The 21,490-nt window shown below is 38.1% G+C and overlaps 3 protein-coding genes across 10 annotated transcripts in view; 1 reads left to right on the forward strand and 2 right to left on the reverse strand.

Moving 5' to 3' along the window:
• The window catches only part of U2af50 (U2 small nuclear riboprotein auxiliary factor 50), a 169,515-nt gene that overhangs the window by 34,668 nt on the left and 113,357 nt on the right, over positions 1-21,490 (reverse strand). The window lies entirely within an intron of this gene.
• Fur2 (furin-like protease 2) lies at positions 1,403-16,738 on the forward strand. 8 transcript variants are annotated; one of them, XM_018107180.3, is made up of 17 exons: positions 1,404-1,491; positions 3,370-4,362; positions 4,686-4,790; positions 4,937-5,036; positions 5,091-5,212; positions 5,415-5,549; positions 5,607-5,766; positions 12,207-12,510; positions 12,566-13,738; positions 14,003-14,190; positions 14,253-14,409; positions 14,469-14,743; positions 14,820-15,102; positions 15,167-15,366; positions 15,424-15,714; positions 15,780-15,997; positions 16,075-16,738. In XM_018107180.3, exons 2-17 carry the CDS (start codon positions 3,526-3,528, stop codon positions 16,477-16,479), a joined length of 4,953 nt encoding a protein of 1,650 aa, XP_017962669.1. In that variant the 5' UTR covers positions 1,404-1,491; positions 3,370-3,525; the 3' UTR covers positions 16,480-16,738. The 8 variants fall into 8 exon arrangements, with proteins under 8 accessions (XP_017962667.1, XP_017962669.1, XP_089120729.1 ...); XM_089264603.1 differs by having other exon boundaries at positions 5,091-5,203; XM_018107181.3 differs by having other exon boundaries at positions 4,937-5,012.
• LOC108655476 (uncharacterized) lies at positions 17,211-18,711 on the reverse strand. The gene is made up of 4 exons (XM_030390113.2): positions 18,509-18,711; positions 17,951-18,239; positions 17,669-17,881; positions 17,211-17,591 (listed from the first exon to the last, which is right to left on the reverse strand). Exons 1-4 carry the CDS (start codon positions 18,694-18,696, stop codon positions 17,298-17,300), a joined length of 984 nt encoding a protein of 327 aa, XP_030245973.1. The 5' UTR covers positions 18,697-18,711; the 3' UTR covers positions 17,211-17,297.

The following is a 21,490-nucleotide window of genomic DNA, read 5'->3' on the forward strand; positions in this document are numbered from 1 at the left end:
ATGGATGAATGGATGCTGGCCACAAAAGGAAACGTAAACTGAACGCAGTTGTGACGCAATTCAAAGCACTCTCCCGTACAAATGCAATACATACACACATTTATATGTACTAATGTACATACATATATAGGTATGTATGTATTTATTTTTGCGATTGCGTTTGTGTATGGTGTTAGTCAAAACCGCGTTACCGCTTTTTGTTTTTGGCTTTGTTTTTAGTTTTTGTAGTTTCATCGTTCGTTGTTCAGTGAGAGAATGAGCGAAAAGTAAGCGGCTCTCTGAGCGCATACATTCATGTGTATGTGTGCCTTTGGGAGCTTGAGCGTTTTGGCCGTGACTGATATTAACGTTAGCAGGTAACCGAATAAAATAACAAATTAAGAAGGTTTGCATTAATTCATTATACAAATAATGTGCCGAACACGTACATATGTATATGGTTGGCTTATCGACCAATGGGTGAACTTATATACATACATATATAAACATATGTACATATATACATACATGTGTATCTATTCGATAACAATTGTATACGCGGCATGCGAAAACAGCTGTTAAACAGGATGAACCACTTTGGGACAAGGACAAATTGTGAACTTTGTGTCACCCTGTATCGATGCATTTCCACCTGAAAGTCAATATCGACGTGCATAAACCTACAATATTAATTTGTCAACGATTGTATATTTACATATCCATAAATATCTAGCAGATTTTTTGACTTGTACGCGTGATTTTGGCAAACAAATAAATATCAATAAAAGCATTAACAAAATTCGCTAACGATTATCTTGATTGGTCAGTCAAAAAAAACCTTGCTTTGCAGACGCTACCTCTTTGAATGTCAGCTCTGAGAGATATAGAGGCGCACATACATTTGTATGCGTACACATGTAGATACATATGTATGTATGTATATATGTCAATATGCACATCTTAATGTACCTGTGTGTAGGTAAGTTGGCTTGGAGCTGCATACGAAACATGTTTTAAATTTGTTCATATATGTATGTTGTATATCTGATGCCTGAATGTGTACATATGTATATGTAAGCGTTAGCGTATTGGAAAATATGTATGTACATACATACATACATAGTATGTACGTAATATTAATTAGTTTGAGTTTTGTTACAGCACGGTTGCGTGTTATGTATGTTTTGTATTTCATTTTGTTTTGAAAGCTTAAAGCTGTGCTTTCACGAGCACTTACCCATACACACGAGCACTTACCCATACATGTAAATTCATGGATGTATATATAGGTACGTACGTACTACCACTAGCTCAAATCCAGTGAGCAGAGATAGTCAACGCTATACGAATGTCGTATGTAGGTACGGTTCAAACTCATAAACGTATTGGTGTATGTACATATGTATTAACTTCAAAATAAAGTTCAGTTTAAGCTGGAGTGTAGTCGAGGTTGCGTCGTTTGTTCGTTCGGTCGGTTCGCTCCATTCCGTTCCATTCGGTTAGTTCCTCATGGTAAGCACGTTCTCCTTCAGTGGTGTTGATAAACTACTTTTAATTAATTCGAATGCAAAGTGACAGAAACATAAATACATCTACATAAAGGTACACATAATGTACATAGATACAAAGTGAAAAAAACGTGCATACATACATACATACATATGTTAAATTGTTTGTTCCAACATGCGGATGTCTGTGCAAATCCGCTGTACTATGTTATGTTTATCAACGTACCTAATGGTGCATGTACACATACATATTTTATAAAAGTTAATTATATGTTAGTGCACATAGAAATATGCAGTATACATGTACATATGTATGTATATCCAATAATAAGATGTGTGCATTTCCATACATACTTGTGTATATGTATGTTCGTATGTGCACACCCTGTGCCTGCTAAATTCACCCACATCTGTATATGCAACTAAAGCGCTGTTGGTAATTTTTTTTGTTTGATTTTGTATGGTTTGTGCGAAATATTTTATTGTATATCAATGAAAAATCAGTGATTAAGTGCTAGCAAAATGAACGTGTTCGAATTTATAATAAAAGAAAACAACTACATACATATGTATGTATGCGTGTCTGTGATCTATTAGCACATGCATACACATATTCACACATACATATGTACATACATCAATATTTGCATGTATGTATGAACATAATCATGATGTGCTGTTGTTTTATAAACGAATGGCACAGTGAAATATATGTATGTACGTAAATCGGAATCGGAACCAATATGTCTATATATTTAATTGTATGTATGTATGCCTACAGTAATTGCCTTAAGTGATATACATATGTATTTACGTACATAAGAAACGCAACTATACTTTTATATACATATGTATGTATATACTTTTGTATACATACGTACATATACATATGTATGTTTAATTATATGTACAAGTATATAGGCATTTCTTATGTATATGTGTATGGATATCACTTGGAATACAACTATACATGGTTAAATAAATAAGTCATATTCATGATTTCTTTTTATATATTTCATGTATAAAACATAGCTGACGCTTCGTGAAACCAAATAATATAAAAAATAATTATAACTGAAAACTCAATTTTATTCAAATTAGAATAAATCAAGCACGTATTACACATACATACCTGGACGTGGAGAATCGTATGTACATATGTATATAGTTATATCTACATACATTTCATACATTTATGCCAGATTTGAAAGTGTATATAAATATACATATTAACTTTTCCATAGACGTAGAAATCAAAACAATAAATACAATATAAGTGCAGTTTACGTGGAAAATAGGCGACATACAATACAAATTATAAAATTCGTTTATACTACATACATATGTATGAAAAACGCATTGTGTATGCCATAATACATTATATGTATGTATATGTACATACATATATCCCTTATACGCATATATGTATGTATTTCTGAATGTTACCTGATCATGACCTAATATACTAAGTTAATGAGGATAACAGGCTACGATACATATGTATGTATGTAGGATATGTACATGTATAATTTAGAAACATATTTCAATTCCGATGTCATTGGCTAAAAAGCGTTTACGAATGCAGAAATGAAAGTAATAACTGAACAAATCAAGTACTAAATCAACTCGAGAGATCAGATCTAAGATGCTAAAAGAAGCCATGACTTTGACTTTATTTGAGTGTGTGTGTGTGTGTATGTATGCATGTATGTATGTGATTTAGCATGGGTCATGAATCACGTTTCCGGCGAGTGATATCACTTTATTTTATTTACTATTTCTTTAACCTAAATGTGGTAAAATGATCTGTAAATAAGTGATTGCGTTCCGCTGTATGCAAATATGTATATAAATATATTTCTATTTATATTGATTTATACAGATAATCCAAATTCAGACTGATGAAGACACATTAAATCCGGATTGCAGATACTCACATCCTCGTTGTACACACACTCTGTAGAAAAACTGTTAAGGTGAAGAATCGAGAAGCGATAACCAAATACAAATATAAATCCAAAATCGAACACAGTTAAATATGCTTGATAAAGGCATTGGCAAACAAACCGTCGAATTACCATTTATTGTGGAGCGTACGTGTACTGACTGCGCCAACGACAGCAGCGACCAGCAGCGAGGAACACAATCAACATCATCAATATCTAAATCAGCATCTGCGTCAAGTACTGCATCAAAATCCTGCTGGAAATTGGAAAAACCGACGGCCAGCAGATGCCATCCACATGCTGTAAAGCTTAATAGAAAAATCTATTTATGTGAATATAATCGAATGGCAACAAGCTGTATATATTTTGTATTAGTTTTAGCAATCCTATGTGTAAGAATTACTAGTGCTGCTTTTCACAACAATATTACAGATAATAATTATAATACGAATAATAATAGTTATAATAATAATGATATCGAAGGCGTAACAAAAACTCATAGCTTTGCTGGAATACTCCACATTAACCAGAAAGCCAGTGAATTCTCTCAAACCAACAACAACAGCAACAGTAAAAACTACTCGAATTATCAACATAAATACAGTAAAGCCCAACTAAGTGGGAATAGTAAAGGTGAACACCCAACACTGATCATCGCTGAGACTGACTCTGAGGCTAGTAATACTCACAACAACAATAGTAAAATCTATAACAACAACAGCAACATCGGAAACAACAGCAGTAAAGCCAGTGCAGGGCAGAACGCGAAAGAGACTGAGAAACATCATTTAGATGATATTGACATATTTGGTGCGTATAGCATACCCGACGAGCCGATCTACACAAATGAGTTTGCTGTGCATATACCCGCTGGCAAATCCGTAGCGGATATCATAGCTAACAAATATGGCTTTACCAACAAGGGACAGGTATGAAAACACAATTAAACCATGCATCATAGACTTTCTGGATACTGCAAATTAGAAATCCTTGCAGACAAAGGCATAGCAAATCCACTAACTAATTGTCGCTGCTCATAAACTTTTGTTTTCACTATAAAATCGATTGTGGTAATCAATTCCAACCATGAAATCTATTTGGCATGGTTGTTCATCTCGTTCTTAGTCATCATGACAAAAGCTCTTTGCAAGTTTTCCGATAATCCCTAGTATTCTCTCTTCTTCTCGATTGAGTTTTTGTGTGAAGCTGCAATGGATTTGAACTGATCATTAACTATTTTTATCTTTCACAGATTGGTGCTCTTGACGACTATTATCTATTTCAGCATCATCGTGTGTCGAAGCGTTCGCTTCGGTTGAGTCGCAAACATCACAGTGCCTTAAAGTCGGAGTCCGAGGTGAGTGTGGATAGTCAGTGCACACCTTGACCATACAAATGTATGCGGACACATGTACATGTATATGTACCTGCTGTCTAACCTTGAATGCTCGGTATTATTAATGATCCGCTTGATTAACGTTTGCTTTTTACTATGTTTTCTAGGTTAAATGGCTACAGCAGCAGCATGAGAAGATCCGTCGGAAACGGGATGGCCCCTATCAAGATATACCCACCTACAGTCCGTACCATATTTTGCGCCAGAGTAATGACTACGTAATCGATCAGCAAACGAATACACATTTTTCATATTCCCCAGACCCTGTCCTATCAACACCGTTGGGTGGTGCCCATTCGCCGCGCCTTGAGTACCGTGACGTCACGTCGCATCTCATATTCTCCGATCCGTTGTTTAAGGAACAGTGGTATTTGGTGAGTAAAGTATGTCATCAGGCCGTATTTCATATCAACTAAATATACACATACATGTATCTACATATTCATATTCTATTATCAATACTATCTCATGTGCATTTGTTAATCTATATATGATATGATCCATATCTGTATTTAGTTTCAACAATTTGACACTTGAAATCATTGTGACAATGTGAAATACATAACTCTGTGTCGTATTCCGTAGAATGGCGGAGCTAAGGATGGTCTTGATATGAATATTGGTCCCGCTTGGCAGAAGGGGTATACTGGTAAAGGTGTCGTTGTATCCATTCTGGATGACGGGATCCAAACCAATCATCCGGACTTGGCTCAAAACTATGTATGCTCCACATTTGTTCACGAAGATTTTCCAATTTAATTAAATCACTCTTTTTAGGATCCAGATGCTTCCTTTGACATTAATGGCAACGATTCCGATCCCACGCCGCAGGATAACGGCGACAATAAGCACGGAACAAGATGTGCCGGAGAGGTTGCAGCAGTTGCCTTTAATAACTACTGCGGAGTTGGCGTGGCATATAATGCCAGTATTGGGGGTAAGCAAAGCAAAAAAGAAACCAACAACAATGCAAATTATAATCAAAGTCAACGTGAATATTAATATATGTAAATACTGTGAATGTTGTAATATCAGTGCATCAGTATCAGTGTGGAACCGTCTGTTCACGATAGGCATTTACTTACTTAGTACATTCTCCTAAGCATATCGTCGCATTCCCGTGAAATTATCGTATGTCGAAAAGTGTAATTTTACAGGAGAAGCTCTTTTTCATTTTCTCAAAATATACTGACTTTTTTGCAGCCATTTTTATACCCTGAACCCATTGAAAATGGGAAATCAGGGTATAATGGTTTTGTTAAAAGTATGTAACAGGCAGAAGGAGGCGTGGCAGACGCCACAAAGTATATATATTCTTGATCAGGGCGGCAAGCTGAGTCGATTTGGCCCTGTCCGTCTGTCTGTCCGTCCGTCCGTATGTATGAACGCGTCGATTTCAGAAGATATAAGAGCTAGAGACTTCAACTTTTTTTTAAAATGTCCGTATATATCACGCGGATATCGAGTTTATCACTAAAAAACGATAACTCATTCCGATACTTTTTTATCGATAAAAAACCTTATCGAAGATCACTTTAAAAATTATATCTCCTACATCTTTCAAGCTAGAGTCTCCAAATTGAAAATGTATATTAAGACGCATGTCATACAATTTCGGTTTTTGTTAAAATTTACCCCCCACCCCTAAATCCACCCCCTCACCCTCATCGTTGTAAAAGTCGTATATCAAATACTAGAGACTTGTGCTTCGGTATACACTTACATTTTAACATTATGATTACGTTCTGAAAGTTTCATTACGATCGTACGTCTAGAAATTAAATTATTCAACAAATAAGTTCTCATAATATTGCCAACATTGCAGCGCAACCCAAGCGCAATTGGCTGTATATGTATGTGTATGTATGTATGTATGTGAGTGTGTGTGTGCGCGTGTGTTTGTTCGTATGTGTATGTGTGTGTGCGTGTGCTAACTATTATTGAAATATCAGTTGCTTGTAGGGTTCAGGGGATCTCGTAGTCGAGCAGTCTCGACTAGAGCTTTCTTACTTGTTTTAATTTGAATATGTTGAAATCTTAAAAAAATTACAATAAATATGGCTGATCGGATGCTAAGAACTTCGTTATGTAAGTAAGATGTGCACGAGTTTTTATAATATATGGTCTTTCGGGGAGAAAATGTACCACAAAGTAAGTTTATATATTCTTTTTTGCGAATTGTGCTTGGAAACAATCGCTGACTAGCTTAAAGTATTCAGACATTGATAGTATGTGCGTGTACATGTATGTATGTATATGTGTACGTAGGTATGTGTGTGTGACTTAGTAACATCTACAATATTTGCAAATGGTTCTTCAAAGTCTATTGAACTTTCTCCATCAAAGCAATACGTATATCTATATATATAAAGGAGAGTTGTGAAAAGTGTTTCTACACATACAACTCGAGATCTGCTGGACCAATTTTCATGGTTTTTGATTTGTTGGATTTGTCTCCGCTACGAGTAGGATAGCAGATCTTAAAAATACTGAAAAAATTTGACGAATACTTGGAAAACGCGGTTTTTCCATAAAGATTCAAATATTCATTGATACTCAGTAGGTTTGATAACAGTGACAGTTTTCGGTCCTGCTCTCATATTATACAATAGTATAGAAGTACTACAAATGTAGTCAGTCAGTCACGTAAATTCATGTAAATTATTTATATTTATATTTCTCGATTGTTATACTCATTCACGAAGTGAATTAGTATATTGGTTTTGTGCAATGTCCGTCTTGCTGTCCGTCCGTCTGTCCGTCCGTCCGTCTGTCCGTATGAACGCAGTTCATTTCGCCGCTATTGAAGCTAGAGACTTGAAATTTGGAACACATACTCGTGTATAACTCCGATTTATAAAGTGTTAAAATTTTCCCGATCCGCCCACTAGGGGCGGGGCAAATCGGAAAATGCATTTTCTGATATACCAGAAATCATGTTAGTTGAAGAGCTAGAAAGTTGAAATTTGGTATGTAGATCCGCGTTGACCCCCCAAGTCCAAAAAGCTATGGATGTATCTACGCCTATTGGGGGCGTGGCAAACCGGATAAAACTATATCTCCTAAAGTTCTAAAGCTAGAACGTTGAAATTTCGCACGTGAGCTAATGCTATAATTCTATAATAACTGATGAAAAAATTTTATGTCCACGCCTACTAGGGGCGTGGCAAATCGGACCTGAAGATATAGTGATTTTTCAAATTTGGCTATATTCTAGGCACTATTGATGCTAGAGACTTGAAATTTGGTATATATACGCGAGTTGACCTCCCAAGTCCAACAAGCTATAGTGGATATATGTCCGCCCAAAGGGGGCGTGGCAAACCGCAAAACTTTATATCTCCTACAGTTTAAGAGCTAGAAGCTTCAAATTTGAATAGTTGAGTTACTGGTTACGTCCTCTATCGATGCCCCAAAAATAATTGTCACGCCTCTTTGGGGGCGTGGCATATCGAAAAATACCCTGTAATTTTCACATTTTTTGAGCGTAAGCATTCAAATTTCGCATTTACGTTACCGTTAGCTCTTTCTAAGAACTGACCAAAAATGAGGTGTCTACGGCAACTAGGGGCGTGGCAATCGGCATTTGTATTATCAAATTGCGACATTTATATGCTTGAGCTACCTATGTATGTACATGTATATACAAATAGGCTTAATAGGCATTGATAACACGGAAGGAAAGATTTTTATAAAATTTAAAAGTAAAATTTAAATATTTAAAAAATATAAAAAAGCTAAAATAACAAAATTTGCAATTCACAAAAAAGAGTTTTCCGCGGGATTTGAACTCGCACCCAAGCCACGTCAAAATAACAAAAAAAAATTGAACCGGCGCCTTTGCCGACAGCGCCACCACCTACTGTCAACTATTGCAATTAAAATGAAATCCAAAAATAAGATTATTGTTATGAGAGTAGCGGATGGTAAATTCAAAAACAAAGCAAAAACAAATCAGTCTCATTTCAACGCTAGAGTATGCTTTTATGTGTACATACATACACACATACAAATGAGTGCGTGCATAAGAAAGGCTGGAATGCTTGATGCTACATATGCGTGCAGACTTACATATGTACATACATATACATGCATGAATGCGTACATACATATATGAGGGCTATTTGAGAAGAAACAAATTTAAACTTATAGAATTTTCAATTAGAAAAAAGAATAAAATAAGTATCTATTTTATAAAAAACGAAATATATATTAAAAAAAACATACAACATTGAAGGGGCTTTGAACCTCCGCCGCTGTAACATAACTTGCGACGCCTCTATCACCAACGCTATCGTTTCGCTTGACAATCTGGTAGCTGAAATACAATAAGCTAATAACAGACAAAACTACAAAAACAGTTCGAAAATCCAGAAATCAATTGCAATTCTTAGAATGCTAAAAAGCGCGCTTTTGTAATGTAAGCAAACGCTTAAGAATCTGCAATAGGTGTGACCGAAAGCTATTAACGAAAATTACCACACATTTGTACTCAAAAAGTGCACGATCAATATAATAATTATCGATTACTCGATAAAAATGACCAAAAGCTACAATATAATCACTAACCAGAGAACACAGGGACAGCCAAGTTACTCGCGGTATATACATACATATGTATTTAAGCACCTGATTTAAATGATCGTGAGTTAGCCTATCAGAATGCATTTTTAAAAAATGATCAGTGGGCAAAATGGGATGCGATTATCGATCCCTTGCATATTTGTATGTACATACATTTACAGGTGCATGCAAGTAAAAAAAAAGTGTAAAAAATGCAAGTGCACTTGTCAGTGTAATCAGTCAGCTACTGAAATATAAGCTCGCCTCTTCAATTCAAAACCCAAAATCGTTCGCACAATTTTAAGTTGAGGTAGGCACACGCCAATGCTCATGTCCCATGCTTACACACATGCACATACACACACGCACATATAAAGGCACAAAGGCAGTCAAAGGCTTCTACAATGATCACCCCATCATTTGTGAGCATCGCGGCTTCTGCGTACACACAATCAAACATATGTATGTATGCATGCGTGAGTAGTTCACAAGATCTACCAAATGCGAATTCGGGGCTCTGAAATCGCTACAGGCAGCAAGAGCTACGCACACAGGCACACAAATGTTCATAATACATATAGTAACGGAGACTGTGTGTGTGCACACTCGTCGCGAAAGCATTTTCAGTATGAGCACCAACGCTTTCATACCCTTCCCACAAGTAATATCGAAAACACATATACAGATTTTGTACGAGCTTGGCAAACGGTTTGATAAGTTCGGTATACTCTTCACACAGAAGGGAAGGCATGGGTTCTTGCTGCGAAGAAATTTCAATTTTCGTGAGCTGGCAGCTCAGAGCTGCTGCTTGTGCTCACATGCATACACACATATACACATTTGAGAGAGCAGAGAGCATCGGGAGAGAGAGAGAGAGAGAGAGAGAGCAAGGGAAACATTTAGCATAGAGGGATCTTTTGTTTAACAATCGACCATCTCGGTCGAGCGCATGAAGAGAAATGATTTTGTGTTCCCATATTTTAGTAGCACAAGCCTAAAAAGTGAGGAGTCGAGCAAATACGAACGGTCTGGGAACCAATGCTTGAAAATAAGTGTGCAAAACGCTTTGCACTACGTGTCCGGTCTATGTGTTCTCTGGTTAGTGCTACAATATAATCAAAAAGCATAATTGTTTTGTACTATTTTTTTTTAAAGCCAAATTAAATTAAATTTACAAAGGGACTGTGAATGAGTATTCCGCAGTCGGTAGCGCCCGACTGTTTTATATTATTTATTATTTGTTTTATATTATTTATTTTTATTATCGATTAAAATCCTTATCGAAAGCTAGTTATTTAATTAAATCTCCTACACCTTTAGAGCTAGAACTTCAAAATTTTAAATGTAGACTTATGTGTATTTATGTATAATTTCGATTTCAAGTACTAGAGACTTGTGCTTTGGAATGTACATACATTATGATTAAGTTCTGAAAGTTTCATTAAGATAGTACGTCTAGAAATTAAATTATTCAGCAAATAAAGCGCAATCGCTGCTCACGGCGCAGTTAGAAGAGCGCGTTCTAATACGTGCGTGTGTATTTGTGCCTAAAAGAAGTGCAGAGTGATTATAATATCAGATTGGAGGGGTCAGGGTATCTCCTAGTCGTGCAGTCTCGACTAGAGTCTTCTTACTTGTTATTATTATAGTAGTAATAAAGAAAGCATATATAATTTTGATTAGCATCGGTAAGTTTTGTTTACAAGAGCAATTTATTTAAACATACGCTCATTTCGATCATAAGTTCAACATTCGATACGAAAAATGCTTGGTTATTTGTAAAAACAATGTTTTGAAAAAGGTGTTTATTTTGTTTTTATTAATCTTAATAAAAATTCATAAAATTCAAACATCTTCAGTTTTCATCATCTTCATCGGTTTCATCTAAGTAATCTGCGATTGTTATACAATTTTGAAGATTTAGATATTCACTATGATATTTAGGGGGTATACTATTTTCATTACATTGATTTTTTAAATCTAAAAGCTTTTTTTGAAATACTTTACTCTTATATAAACTTTTAATATTTTGATTCAAGTTTAATATTTGAATATTTTTTTTCGTGTCTCGAAATATTCATAATGTAATTCCATTAATCCGTGCTGCAAAATATTAGGCATCATTGTATGACAAGGAAGCAAATAGGTGATTTAATTGTTTTCAAAAAAATTGAGGTCTCTAAAAAATGTGCTAAACCAGCCAGCACAGCCTTGTTTTATTTTGGCCAGCGCAACTATCGCAATAAAGGCTCAGACTTTATGTTGATTTTTTTTTTTACTATCTAGAATAAGCAAATTTTTACAAGAGCTGAGCTGATATATGCTTACAGCCTCTTTTGCAATCATCTTGTTCACAACTAAAGAAATTACATGATAGTTTTGCCATTATGCTTGCGCCTTGGTGCATTAAAACACAACGTATCACTAATTCGAGTTTTCGTAACATCGCTTCATATCTGCTTAATCAAATATTAAAACACCAAGGAATAACGGCATAAAAGAAACCAAAAAATAAAAATCAAATGGAAATTTATTTTATTTTTTTCGAAACTAGCGCGAATACAGTTCTTATTTTTTTGCAACCAAGTGAGACAGACGTTTTCCAACCGTTCTGCATTAAAATCTCAATTTCGAAAAAAATCAACATACGATCGAGCGATGTTTAGGCTTTAAATTATATATCAAATATATGTTTAAGTGGACCGATACCTGTGCGATTGTTCAACGAATATTAAACTCATCTTAATTGACGTAAAGTTCTTACCTAATCCCTTCATTAGTCTGCAAACATGAAATTAATGATAATAATTGCAGGTGTTCGCATGCTGGATGGTAAAGTGAATGATGTGGTTGAGGCACAGGCATTGAGCTTGAATCCAGGCCACATCGATATATACAGCGCGTCTTGGGGTCCAGAGGATGACGGATCTACGGTCGATGGGCCAGGGCCATTGGCTCGCCGTGCTTTTATTTATGGCGTAACTAGTGGTCGTCAGGGCAAGGGCTCCATTTTTGTATGGGCCTCCGGCAACGGGGGTCGCTATACCGACTCTTGTAACTGTGATGGCTATACCAATTCCATATTCACTCTTTCCATATCGAGCGCCACACAAGCAGGGTAAGACAGTTTGTCGAGCCAAAAAGGGTCTGTCTATATGTATTTCCTCTTAAAGATTTAAGCCTTGGTACTTGGAGGAGTGCTCGTCTACCCTGGCCACAACCTACAGTTCTGGGACGCCGGGACATGACAAAAGCGTCGCTACTGTTGACATGGACGGGCGCCTGCGCCCAGATCACATATGTACGGTGGAGCACACTGGCACATCGGCATCAGCGCCACTGGCTGCAGGCATTTGCGCCTTGGCGCTCGAAGCGAATCAGAATATAACGTGGCGTGACATGCAATACTTGGTGGTATATACGTCGCGGCCTGGACCACTCGAAAAGGAGAGCGGCTGGACGCTCAACGGCGTCAAGCGAAAGTATAGCCACAAGTTCGGCTATGGTCTAATGGATGCGGGTGCTATGGTTGCCCTAGCGGAGCAATGGAACACGGTGCCTCCCCAGCACATTTGCAAGTCGCGTGAAAACAACGAAGATCGTAAAATCGAGGGCGCCTACGGTTACTCGCTAGCTACGCATATGGATGTAAACGGCTGTGCCGGCACCATTAACGAAGTGCGCTATTTGGAGCATGTCCAGTGCCGCATCACGCTGCGCTTCTTTCCACGAGGCAATCTGCGTATCCTGCTCACCTCACCCATGGGTACGACAAGCACGTTGCTGTTTGAGCGGCCTCGCGACATTGTCAAATCTAACTTCGATGATTGGCCATTCCTCAGCGTCCACTATTGGGGTGAAAAGGCCGAGGGTCGTTGGACACTGCAGGTGATTAACGGCGGACGTCGGCGTGTCAATCAACCAGGAATTCTATCCAAATGGCAATTGATCTTCTATGGCACCTCAACGCAGCCGATGCGACTCAAATCGGAGCTTCTAAATACTCAACTGCGCAACAATCCTATTGCGAGCAATCCATTCTTATTCTCATCAGCCTCCAATATAGGCCAGCCGGCCAACGAAGGTGGAAACTTTAATACGGACAGCTATGCGAGCTATCTGAACTATCAAAATCTATTCAGTAGTGCAGGCTCCAGTCCCGAGATAGCAACCGCCACGCTTGACGGCCAAAATGTCTCGGCCGCACTAGCGGCCCAATCGCCGAACGGTCCTAATGGCGATAACAACCTCATACAGTATTCCTGCGATGCCGAATGCGATTCCCTTGGCTGCTATGGTCGCGGACCCACACAGTGTGTGGCGTGCAGCCACTACCGTCTTGATAAGTAAGTGTGTTTACTATTGAATTAGTCGGTCCGTTTGCCTAGGACAGTCAGACACCCAGACCAACATTTAAGCTTAATCAGCTGTGTATATCTACGTATTTATGAATAAGTATATCATTTTTTGCTGTTGATTAGTTTTATGAGGTTGCCACTGAGCGAGAGTAACCTATGCTTCCAATATGTTGAGAGCTTGGTCTACCGAATATAAAGTGTCTTTCCGCTGGTAGCACTCACTTAATATTCTGATACTTCTTGCATGTGCAGCACTTGCGTTAGTCGTTGCCCGCCGCGCTCGTTTCCCAATCAAGTGGGCATATGTTGGCCCTGCCACGATTCGTGCGAAACATGCGCTGGAGCTGGACCGGATAGCTGCCTCACCTGCGCGCCGGCACACTTACATGTTACCGATCTCGCCGTCTGTCTACAAGTATGCCCCGATGGTTACTTTGAAGGTGAGCGTGTGGTATCAAGATACGATTACTGAAATAGTGATAACATTGCTGCTTCCTTATAGACATCAAGAACAAAACATGTGTACCGTGCGAGCCGAATTGTGCATCCTGTCAAGACCGTCCCGAGTTCTGCACCAGCTGTGACCATCATCTCGTCATGCATGAGAACAAATGCTTCTCAGCCTGTCCCTTGAACACATACGAGACTGACGAGAACAAGTGCGATGCGAGTAACTCATGAATTATCATATTTTATATTATTATTGTTATTCACGCAGATGCGCCTACTGTCATCCGTCGTGCGCCACATGTAATGAAGCTTCCGAAAATAATTGCATCACTTGCCGCCCCAGTCGTTACGCGTATCAGAACAAATGCCTGAACAACTGTCCCGAAGGCTTCTATGCCGATAAAAAACGCTTGGAGTGCCTGCCCTGTCATGAGGGCTGCAAGACTTGCAGTACCAATGGCATCTGCTCAGAGTGTCTGCCCAATTGGACGCTCAATAAAAAGGATAGCTGCATTGTGTCCGGCAGTGAAAGCTGCTCTGAATGTAAGTTCAGTTCACCTCTATTTGTGTCACATTTAATGACTTGCTTCTCTCTTGCTATGTCCCTCTGTAAATGCAGCCGAGTATTTTAACCTAGCTGAGGGGAAGTGCAACCAGTGTCATGAGTCATGCGCAACTTGCAACGGTCCCCTGTCTACCGATTGTCTATCCTGCCATCAGAACCGGCTGCTGGAGCAGAGCAGTTGCGTGAGCGGCTGTCAAGACGGCTTCTTTATGGAAACGGGTGTCTGTACGCCTTGTCTACATACTTGCACACAATGTGTATCCCGCACCAATTGCAGCAATTGTTCCAAGGGTCTTGAGCTGCAGAACGGCGAATGTCGCACAACTTGCGCCGACGGGTAAAGACTGGCGCAGCATATCGGATGGTAACACATTTATCGACTGAATAAATTTTGATTGCAGCTACTACAGCGATCGCGGCATCTGTGCCAAGTGCTACCTTAGTTGTCACACGTGCAGCGGACCGCGTCGTAATCAGTGCGTCCAGTGCCCGGCTGGTTGGCAACTGGCTGCAGGTGAATGCCATCCGGAGTGCCCCGAAGGATTCTACAAGTCGGAGTTTGGTTGTCAGAAATGTCATCACTATTGCAAGACCTGCAATGGTACGTACTGTAAAACGTGACTCCAAAATGATGAATTGTTAACGGGATATGCTTTAGGTGCTGGTCCATTGGCATGTTCATCATGCCCCACACATTTTATGCTTGATGGCGGCCTTTGCATGGAATGCCTCAGCTCTCAGTACTATGATTCTACAACCCAGAGATGCAAGAGCTGCCACGAATCGTGTCGTTCGTGCTTTGGTCCCGGCCAGTACTCGTGCAAGACATGCGCTCCGCCGTTCCATTTAGACCAGTTAAATAGCCAGTGCGTGCCTTGCTGTCCAAATCAAACGTCTGCCGATAATGAAACTAGTTCGGAAAACTGTTGTCATTGCGACAAGGACACCGGTAAAGTGCCGTAAATAATGGAATTAAGGAATGTTTATTTAATAAACAACTGCTTTCCGTTTTAGGTGAATGTAAGACAGTATCGACAGCTGGTAAACGTCGTACCGTGGTGGGCTCTGAAAGTATTTTTAGGAATGTGGATCGATCAGCCAATGGCGACCATGGTAATAGCGGCACATTTGCTTTGCGGCTTGACTCACCGCTGACAGCCATTACAGCGATTGCGGTTGCCATCTGTTTGTTAATCATCACGATATTCTCTATAATATTTGCCGTTTTACAGGTAAGAAAGTTTTTTTCTAGGAGTTTTGCCAAATATGTTTATATTAATTTGGTGGTCATTTTTGTTCACTGTTGTAGCGCAACAGCAACAATGTATCGAGGAATTCGGTTCGGTACAGGAAAATTATAAGCAGATCGGATGGTCGAAAGAGCGATCCAAGAAATGAAGCTAGATTTATATTCAATGTGGGCGAGGACGGTGATGAAACTGATGATAATACGGATGATGATATGGATGTCAATGTGAGGACTGTTAAGAAAGTCGTCTACGAACCCAATGGTCCAATGTATGGTAACGAATTTTTTATTAAAAGTACAAATGATATTGATGCGGTCGAGTTTCATTGCAAAGATGCGGATGATGCGAATCAAAACCAATTCGATACGCATCACAATGCAAACATATACACCGAAAACAGCAGTCCCACATATATGCATCAGGTAACGAGCAGCAGAATGAATAGTAAAGTTGTTCATAGCTGATTCCTTAATAAATTGAATGTGAATGCACCCACAGCAACAATTGCAACAAAACCAACACCAACTTTGATCCTGAATTTCTTGCTCTGGACTAGTATATTTTAACCTTAGTTGAGGAATATAGCGAATCGAAATATTTAACATCCGAAACGATAAAAATTTATATGTGATTGTGAATTGTTTTTATATATATATATATATTTGTAAATTTAATGTTTGTATTAAATTTATATGAAAAATGTTATGTCAAGTTGAATAATAAGTGTATTTTTTCTTGATTTTGTACTTATCCTAAAAGGAACTTCGTATATGGGTATAAGCATGTACAAATGTTTATGGTTATAGGAAGAGTAATGATATATATGTAATATAATGATATATATAGGTATGTATGATATGATAACAAATGGTATACGAGTCATAAGTGGTTATGATATTCAGTAATGTTTCAAAAACATATTGAAAACGTTTCAGCAGACAAATGCTTTCAGTTTATTTACAGCCAAACATACATTTATATATAAAAAAATATTAAATAGCGATATAAATATAAATTGACAAACTTGATATTGGAAGTATTTCGAGCTTTGAGATTTGACAAAAATAATAATTGATCACGATCACGATTATTTGCACTGGCTGGCTGGCTGGCTGGCTGGTTGTACTTAAGCACAGAGCATTCTAACGTATGGTCCGAATAAATATGTACAAGTTCCGTACATACATACAAAATATTTGAGCAAGTTTTTAGATTAATACATTCTTAAGCTACATACATTCACATATGTACGTGCACATGCACCGTTTGTTTATTTCTAAATCTATGATATTGTACAGTCGCAGCACATGAGGGAATAGTAAAGACATTTAACTACCTTTTCATCATTATCATCGTAAGGTGCCATTGATTTCGTATCATGTTTCTCCTTAACTGCGCGGCCATCTAACTGATCCATTTCCTGGCTAACGACTGATCTTTTAGATTTTTTACGTTTGTTTTTGTGCATCAGCTCGGAGCAATTGCGTTGGTGCACCATTTCATCAATCCATTCAAAATTTGAAGATATTTGATTTCTATTAAAGCTAGAAATACTTTCAATTGAATTTATATCATCCTGGATAAAGAAACAATCATACGAATGTTTGGGTTTAGTTGATTCGTAACATCATGAGCCATATAATTCAAGCTAACCTGGTTATTGTTATGGTTTCTGTATCTGTTCTTATTGGGTGAGCTGCTCCTGACAGCTGTCTGGTTGTGGGCTTTGCTATTAGCTAAGGGAGATGAGTTGGTTGCTATCGAAGCTGTCGTCCCTGCCGAACTATTTAAACCAACGGCAGTTGATATGTCAGTTTCGCCGAGCGATGGGACTTTCGGCAAATCATCGGGAGTTAAAATACTGTGCTGTTGTATTTGAAATGGGTATTAAGATCATCTGATGAAACATCAATGTAGAAGCTGTTAACCACTTACTAAATCAAGAATTTCAACTGTTGTGACAACAATCGGGGATGGCATTGCCGCAGTTGAGGCTGTCGACGGAGCCAGCTCCGACAGTGGACTGTTTAGATTTGGAGTTATTGCTGCGATTGGAGTTGTTGGCAATGTAGCGCATTCTGATACAGCTATTGCGTCATCTAGAGTTGTTATATTACTACGATTCAGCGAATCGCCTTTTACACTCTTCACAAGCGTCGATGACATGCCGCCTAGCAGCGCCAACGATGATGAAGTCGAAGTACCGCTTATTTCTGGCGAGGGCCTAAAACAATATGAACATGATGGGCATTAAAAATTTGTTATTAAAATGAAAAGAAATATAGCACAATACAGGAATTAAACTACACAACAGATATTTAAAAATGGCTTCGCCAGCTGACATTACATATATATGTTAGCAGATTATATACATATGTATATAATTGTGAAGGTATTGTGCCATATGATGTTGCTGGTTTACTCATCATTTGAAAAAGTAGGCAGGAGGGGGTGATTTATTAACTGCTTAGCATGTATTGTCAATATACTCACAAGTCAATTAATTTAGTTTGGGCCTTGCTGCCGCCCAAGCTCCACACCTCGCTTTTCTTTTGGGTGGGCGAATATGAGATGTGTTTGTTTGTAGAACTCAATCGACCTTTCGGATGGCTTTTTCGTCCTGGTATCCACAATATGCGTAAACCAGACGATTTGTTTTTCTTAGATGAATTCGAAGCCATCTGAAAATCAACGCCCCATTTCAAACATTACATACGAACAAATAACAAACGAGTACAAAATTGCGTGTAAATTCCCAATTTACCGGGAGTGCACCGAGATCCATACTATTTTTGTGGAACTTAAGTACCCATAAATCCAAGTAATTGTTACACTTCCCACTTGCTAAACCCTTGCAATGAAAACTTATTGTTTTCTACATATGTATATAATGGACATAATATATATATATATATACAGTGGCTCACACCTTATTTCGTGCAGCATCATAGTACAACTTTGAAACCGTATTCCCGCTAAACCAGTAAAGATATCCAAAAAATTTAAATGAGGTCTTATTTATTGGTTATTCATTATGTATTAACACTTTCAATTATTTTTATATTATAATTAATAAGTTTTAAAACCAAAGAAAACTAAAAAAACAGCCCTTTTCCATGTCACAGCTTATTTCGTGCACTTCACTTTCAATGACTTTATTGTCCAAAAATTGTTAAATTAGGATAATTTTTTAACTCATTTTTGTTTAATCACCTCTTTGAATAGTGATTCCATCGAGTTTACTCATTTTCGGGTGATTCCGCTGGAGATTTTTGGCCAATCCTCCAACACGGCCGTTTTGAGGTCATTTTTATTGAATATTGACCATTTCCGAATGGCCACGCCCAATTTTGCCCACAAATTTTCTATAACGTTCAGGTATGACCACTGGGCCAGCGGATTTACCACATTTGGACTGTTCCAGATCAGCCAGGACTAGTCAATACCCGGTTTATTGTCTTGGTCATTTGTCTGATGCAATCGGGATCGCCCTTCTAGACCCAGTTCTTCTGCATTTTGGAGCAAATTCTTCTTCAAAAAGGATAGGTACATGTTATTGTTCATATTACCATCAATGAAAACTAAGTATCCAACTCCCAAACCCGACTTGCAGGCCCAACCATGCAACAGCCACTTCCATAGATCATATTTGGTTTTAGGTGCTGATCTTGGAGCTCACTATTTGCTTAGCGGCAATCATATTGGAACCCATCCGACGCAAATATATTAAATTTCGACTCATGTGCATATATATGGGTCGGATTGGAAGCAATCTGCCTGGCGCCCACCAAATACTGAGCTCCAAGATCAGCACCTAAAATCAAATATGACCTATGGCAGTGGCTGTTGCATGGTTGGGCCTCCAAGTCGGGTTTGGGAGTTGGATACTTAGTTTTCATTGATGGTAATATGAACAATAACATGTACCTATCCTTTTTGAAGAAGAATTTGCTCCAAAATGCAGAAGAACTGGGTCTAGAAGGGCGATCCCGATTGCATCAGACAAATGACCAAGACAATAAACCGGGTATTGACTAGTCCTGGCTGATCTGGAACAGTCCAAATGTGGTAAATCCGCTGGCCCAGTGGTCATACCTGAACGTTATAGAAAATTTGTGGGCAAAATTGGGCGTGGCCATTCGGAAATGGTCAATATTCAATAAAAATGACCTCAAAACGGCCGTGTTGGAGGATTGGCCAAAAATCTCCAGCGCACTATGGGTAAAAAGTCGATTTTTTTGGCATTTATTCAAAAAAAATTTTGTTTACAATTTAAAATTGTCTTTTATTTATTGAATATATATACTTCAACTAGATTGAATAGTATTTTTTTAAAAATTTAGCGACTACCATTAATATTTTACACATACTCAAAGTCAGCTGTTGCATAGTTGCGTTTGATATATAAAAAGCGCGGAAAATTTTGTTCAACTTGCAATTAAAGTGGAGCTTTTGTGTAAACATAAACAAAAAAAAGTGTATAATGGAAAACGTACCTAATGGTATGTACAATAAGTTATTGCTATTACTTTTTGATTGTAATTGTGTTATTGTCCAGTTGTCCAGTGTGTTGTCTATGTGTATTTTTAGCTAAAAATTAACAAATGTACTTGTGTTCCGTGGAGTATTACTTTTGTGCAGCACACCACTTCACAGAGGTTTGATATAACAGTTGTTGTGTATTATGTCCAGGTTCGGAATCTATTAACCTCGTTTGCTCCTTTTTGTTCCTTTTGGAAAAAAATTAGTTTTTGCAGTTAAAAACGAGTTTTGTCGTGCAGAGCTTGTGGAGGTATGGACCAACAACAACCGCCAAGAAGACGCGGTAAAAACTTTATTATTGAAAAAATTAACAATAATATTAGCGAAAATATTAATAATCTAATTGATAAAAGAGTAAAGCAGTTTGTAGAGTATATAAAGAAGCATCTGCCAAAGTGCAACCGGAATTTGGAAAGGTTTAAAATGCATCATGCTAGGTGGCTTGAAGGCAGGGTGATAATTGATTGTGAAGGTACTTTGGAAAGTACTTCCGTACTTCGGAAATTTTTAGAACTTCTTCTACGAATTTGCAATATGGAGTTAGCCCTCTGCATGCTTGGATTCGATTCCTTGAGTTTGTATTCAAAGAAAGAATCGAAATTAAAAAAATGGCGTGTTAAGGATGTCGACAAACAAAAGGTATCATTGCGTAAACAAGAAATTAAGCGGAGGCTGTGGGATGAAATGGGTCTTCATGTGGATAAACCCAGGCCTAATGGAAGTGGAAATATCAATGATGTTCTCAAAATTTTGGTGCATGGATACCAAATTATGGGCACTTGCATAATTTCTGATGGCATATTAGGAGAAAACGCGTCTGAAGCCCGGAACAAGCTGTATAGAAATGATAGGAAATCTCACGCCAGGAAATGTAGCCGATTAGAGAATTTAACTGATATATTTATTAGGGCTTTAGACTCATCTGATCCACTT

Source organism: Drosophila navojoa, chromosome X (assembly GCF_054131105.1).
Source record: "Drosophila navojoa isolate 15081-1374.11 chromosome X, UAZ_NAV_1.0, whole genome shotgun sequence".
NCBI classification, from domain to species: Eukaryota; Metazoa; Arthropoda; class Insecta; order Diptera; family Drosophilidae; genus Drosophila; species Drosophila navojoa.

Bases quoted from the DNA above. Each gene is read 5' to 3' on its own strand.
- Fur2 (XM_018107178.3), top strand. From the start codon at position 3,526: ATGCTTGATAAAGGCATTGGCAAACAAACCGTCGAATTACCATTTATT. The intron at 5,213-5,414 runs GTATGTCATCAG...CGTATTCCGTAG, and splicing joins AGTGGTATTTGGTGAGTAAA to AATGGCGGAGCTAAGGATGG. The intron at 15,715-15,779 runs GTAAAGTGCCGT...TTTCCGTTTTAG, and splicing joins TCATTGCGACAAGGACACCG to GTGAATGTAAGACAGTATCG.
- LOC108655476 (XM_030390113.2), bottom strand. From the start codon at position 18,696: ATGGCTTCGAATTCATCTAAGAAAAACAAATCGTCTGGTTTACGCATA. The intron at 18,240-18,508 runs GTGAGTATATTG...ATATTGTTTTAG, and splicing joins CAAACTAAATTAATTGACTT to GCCCTCGCCAGAAATAAGCG. The intron at 17,882-17,950 runs GTAAGTGGTTAA...CAAATACAACAG, and splicing joins CAGTTGAAATTCTTGATTTA to CACAGTATTTTAACTCCCGA.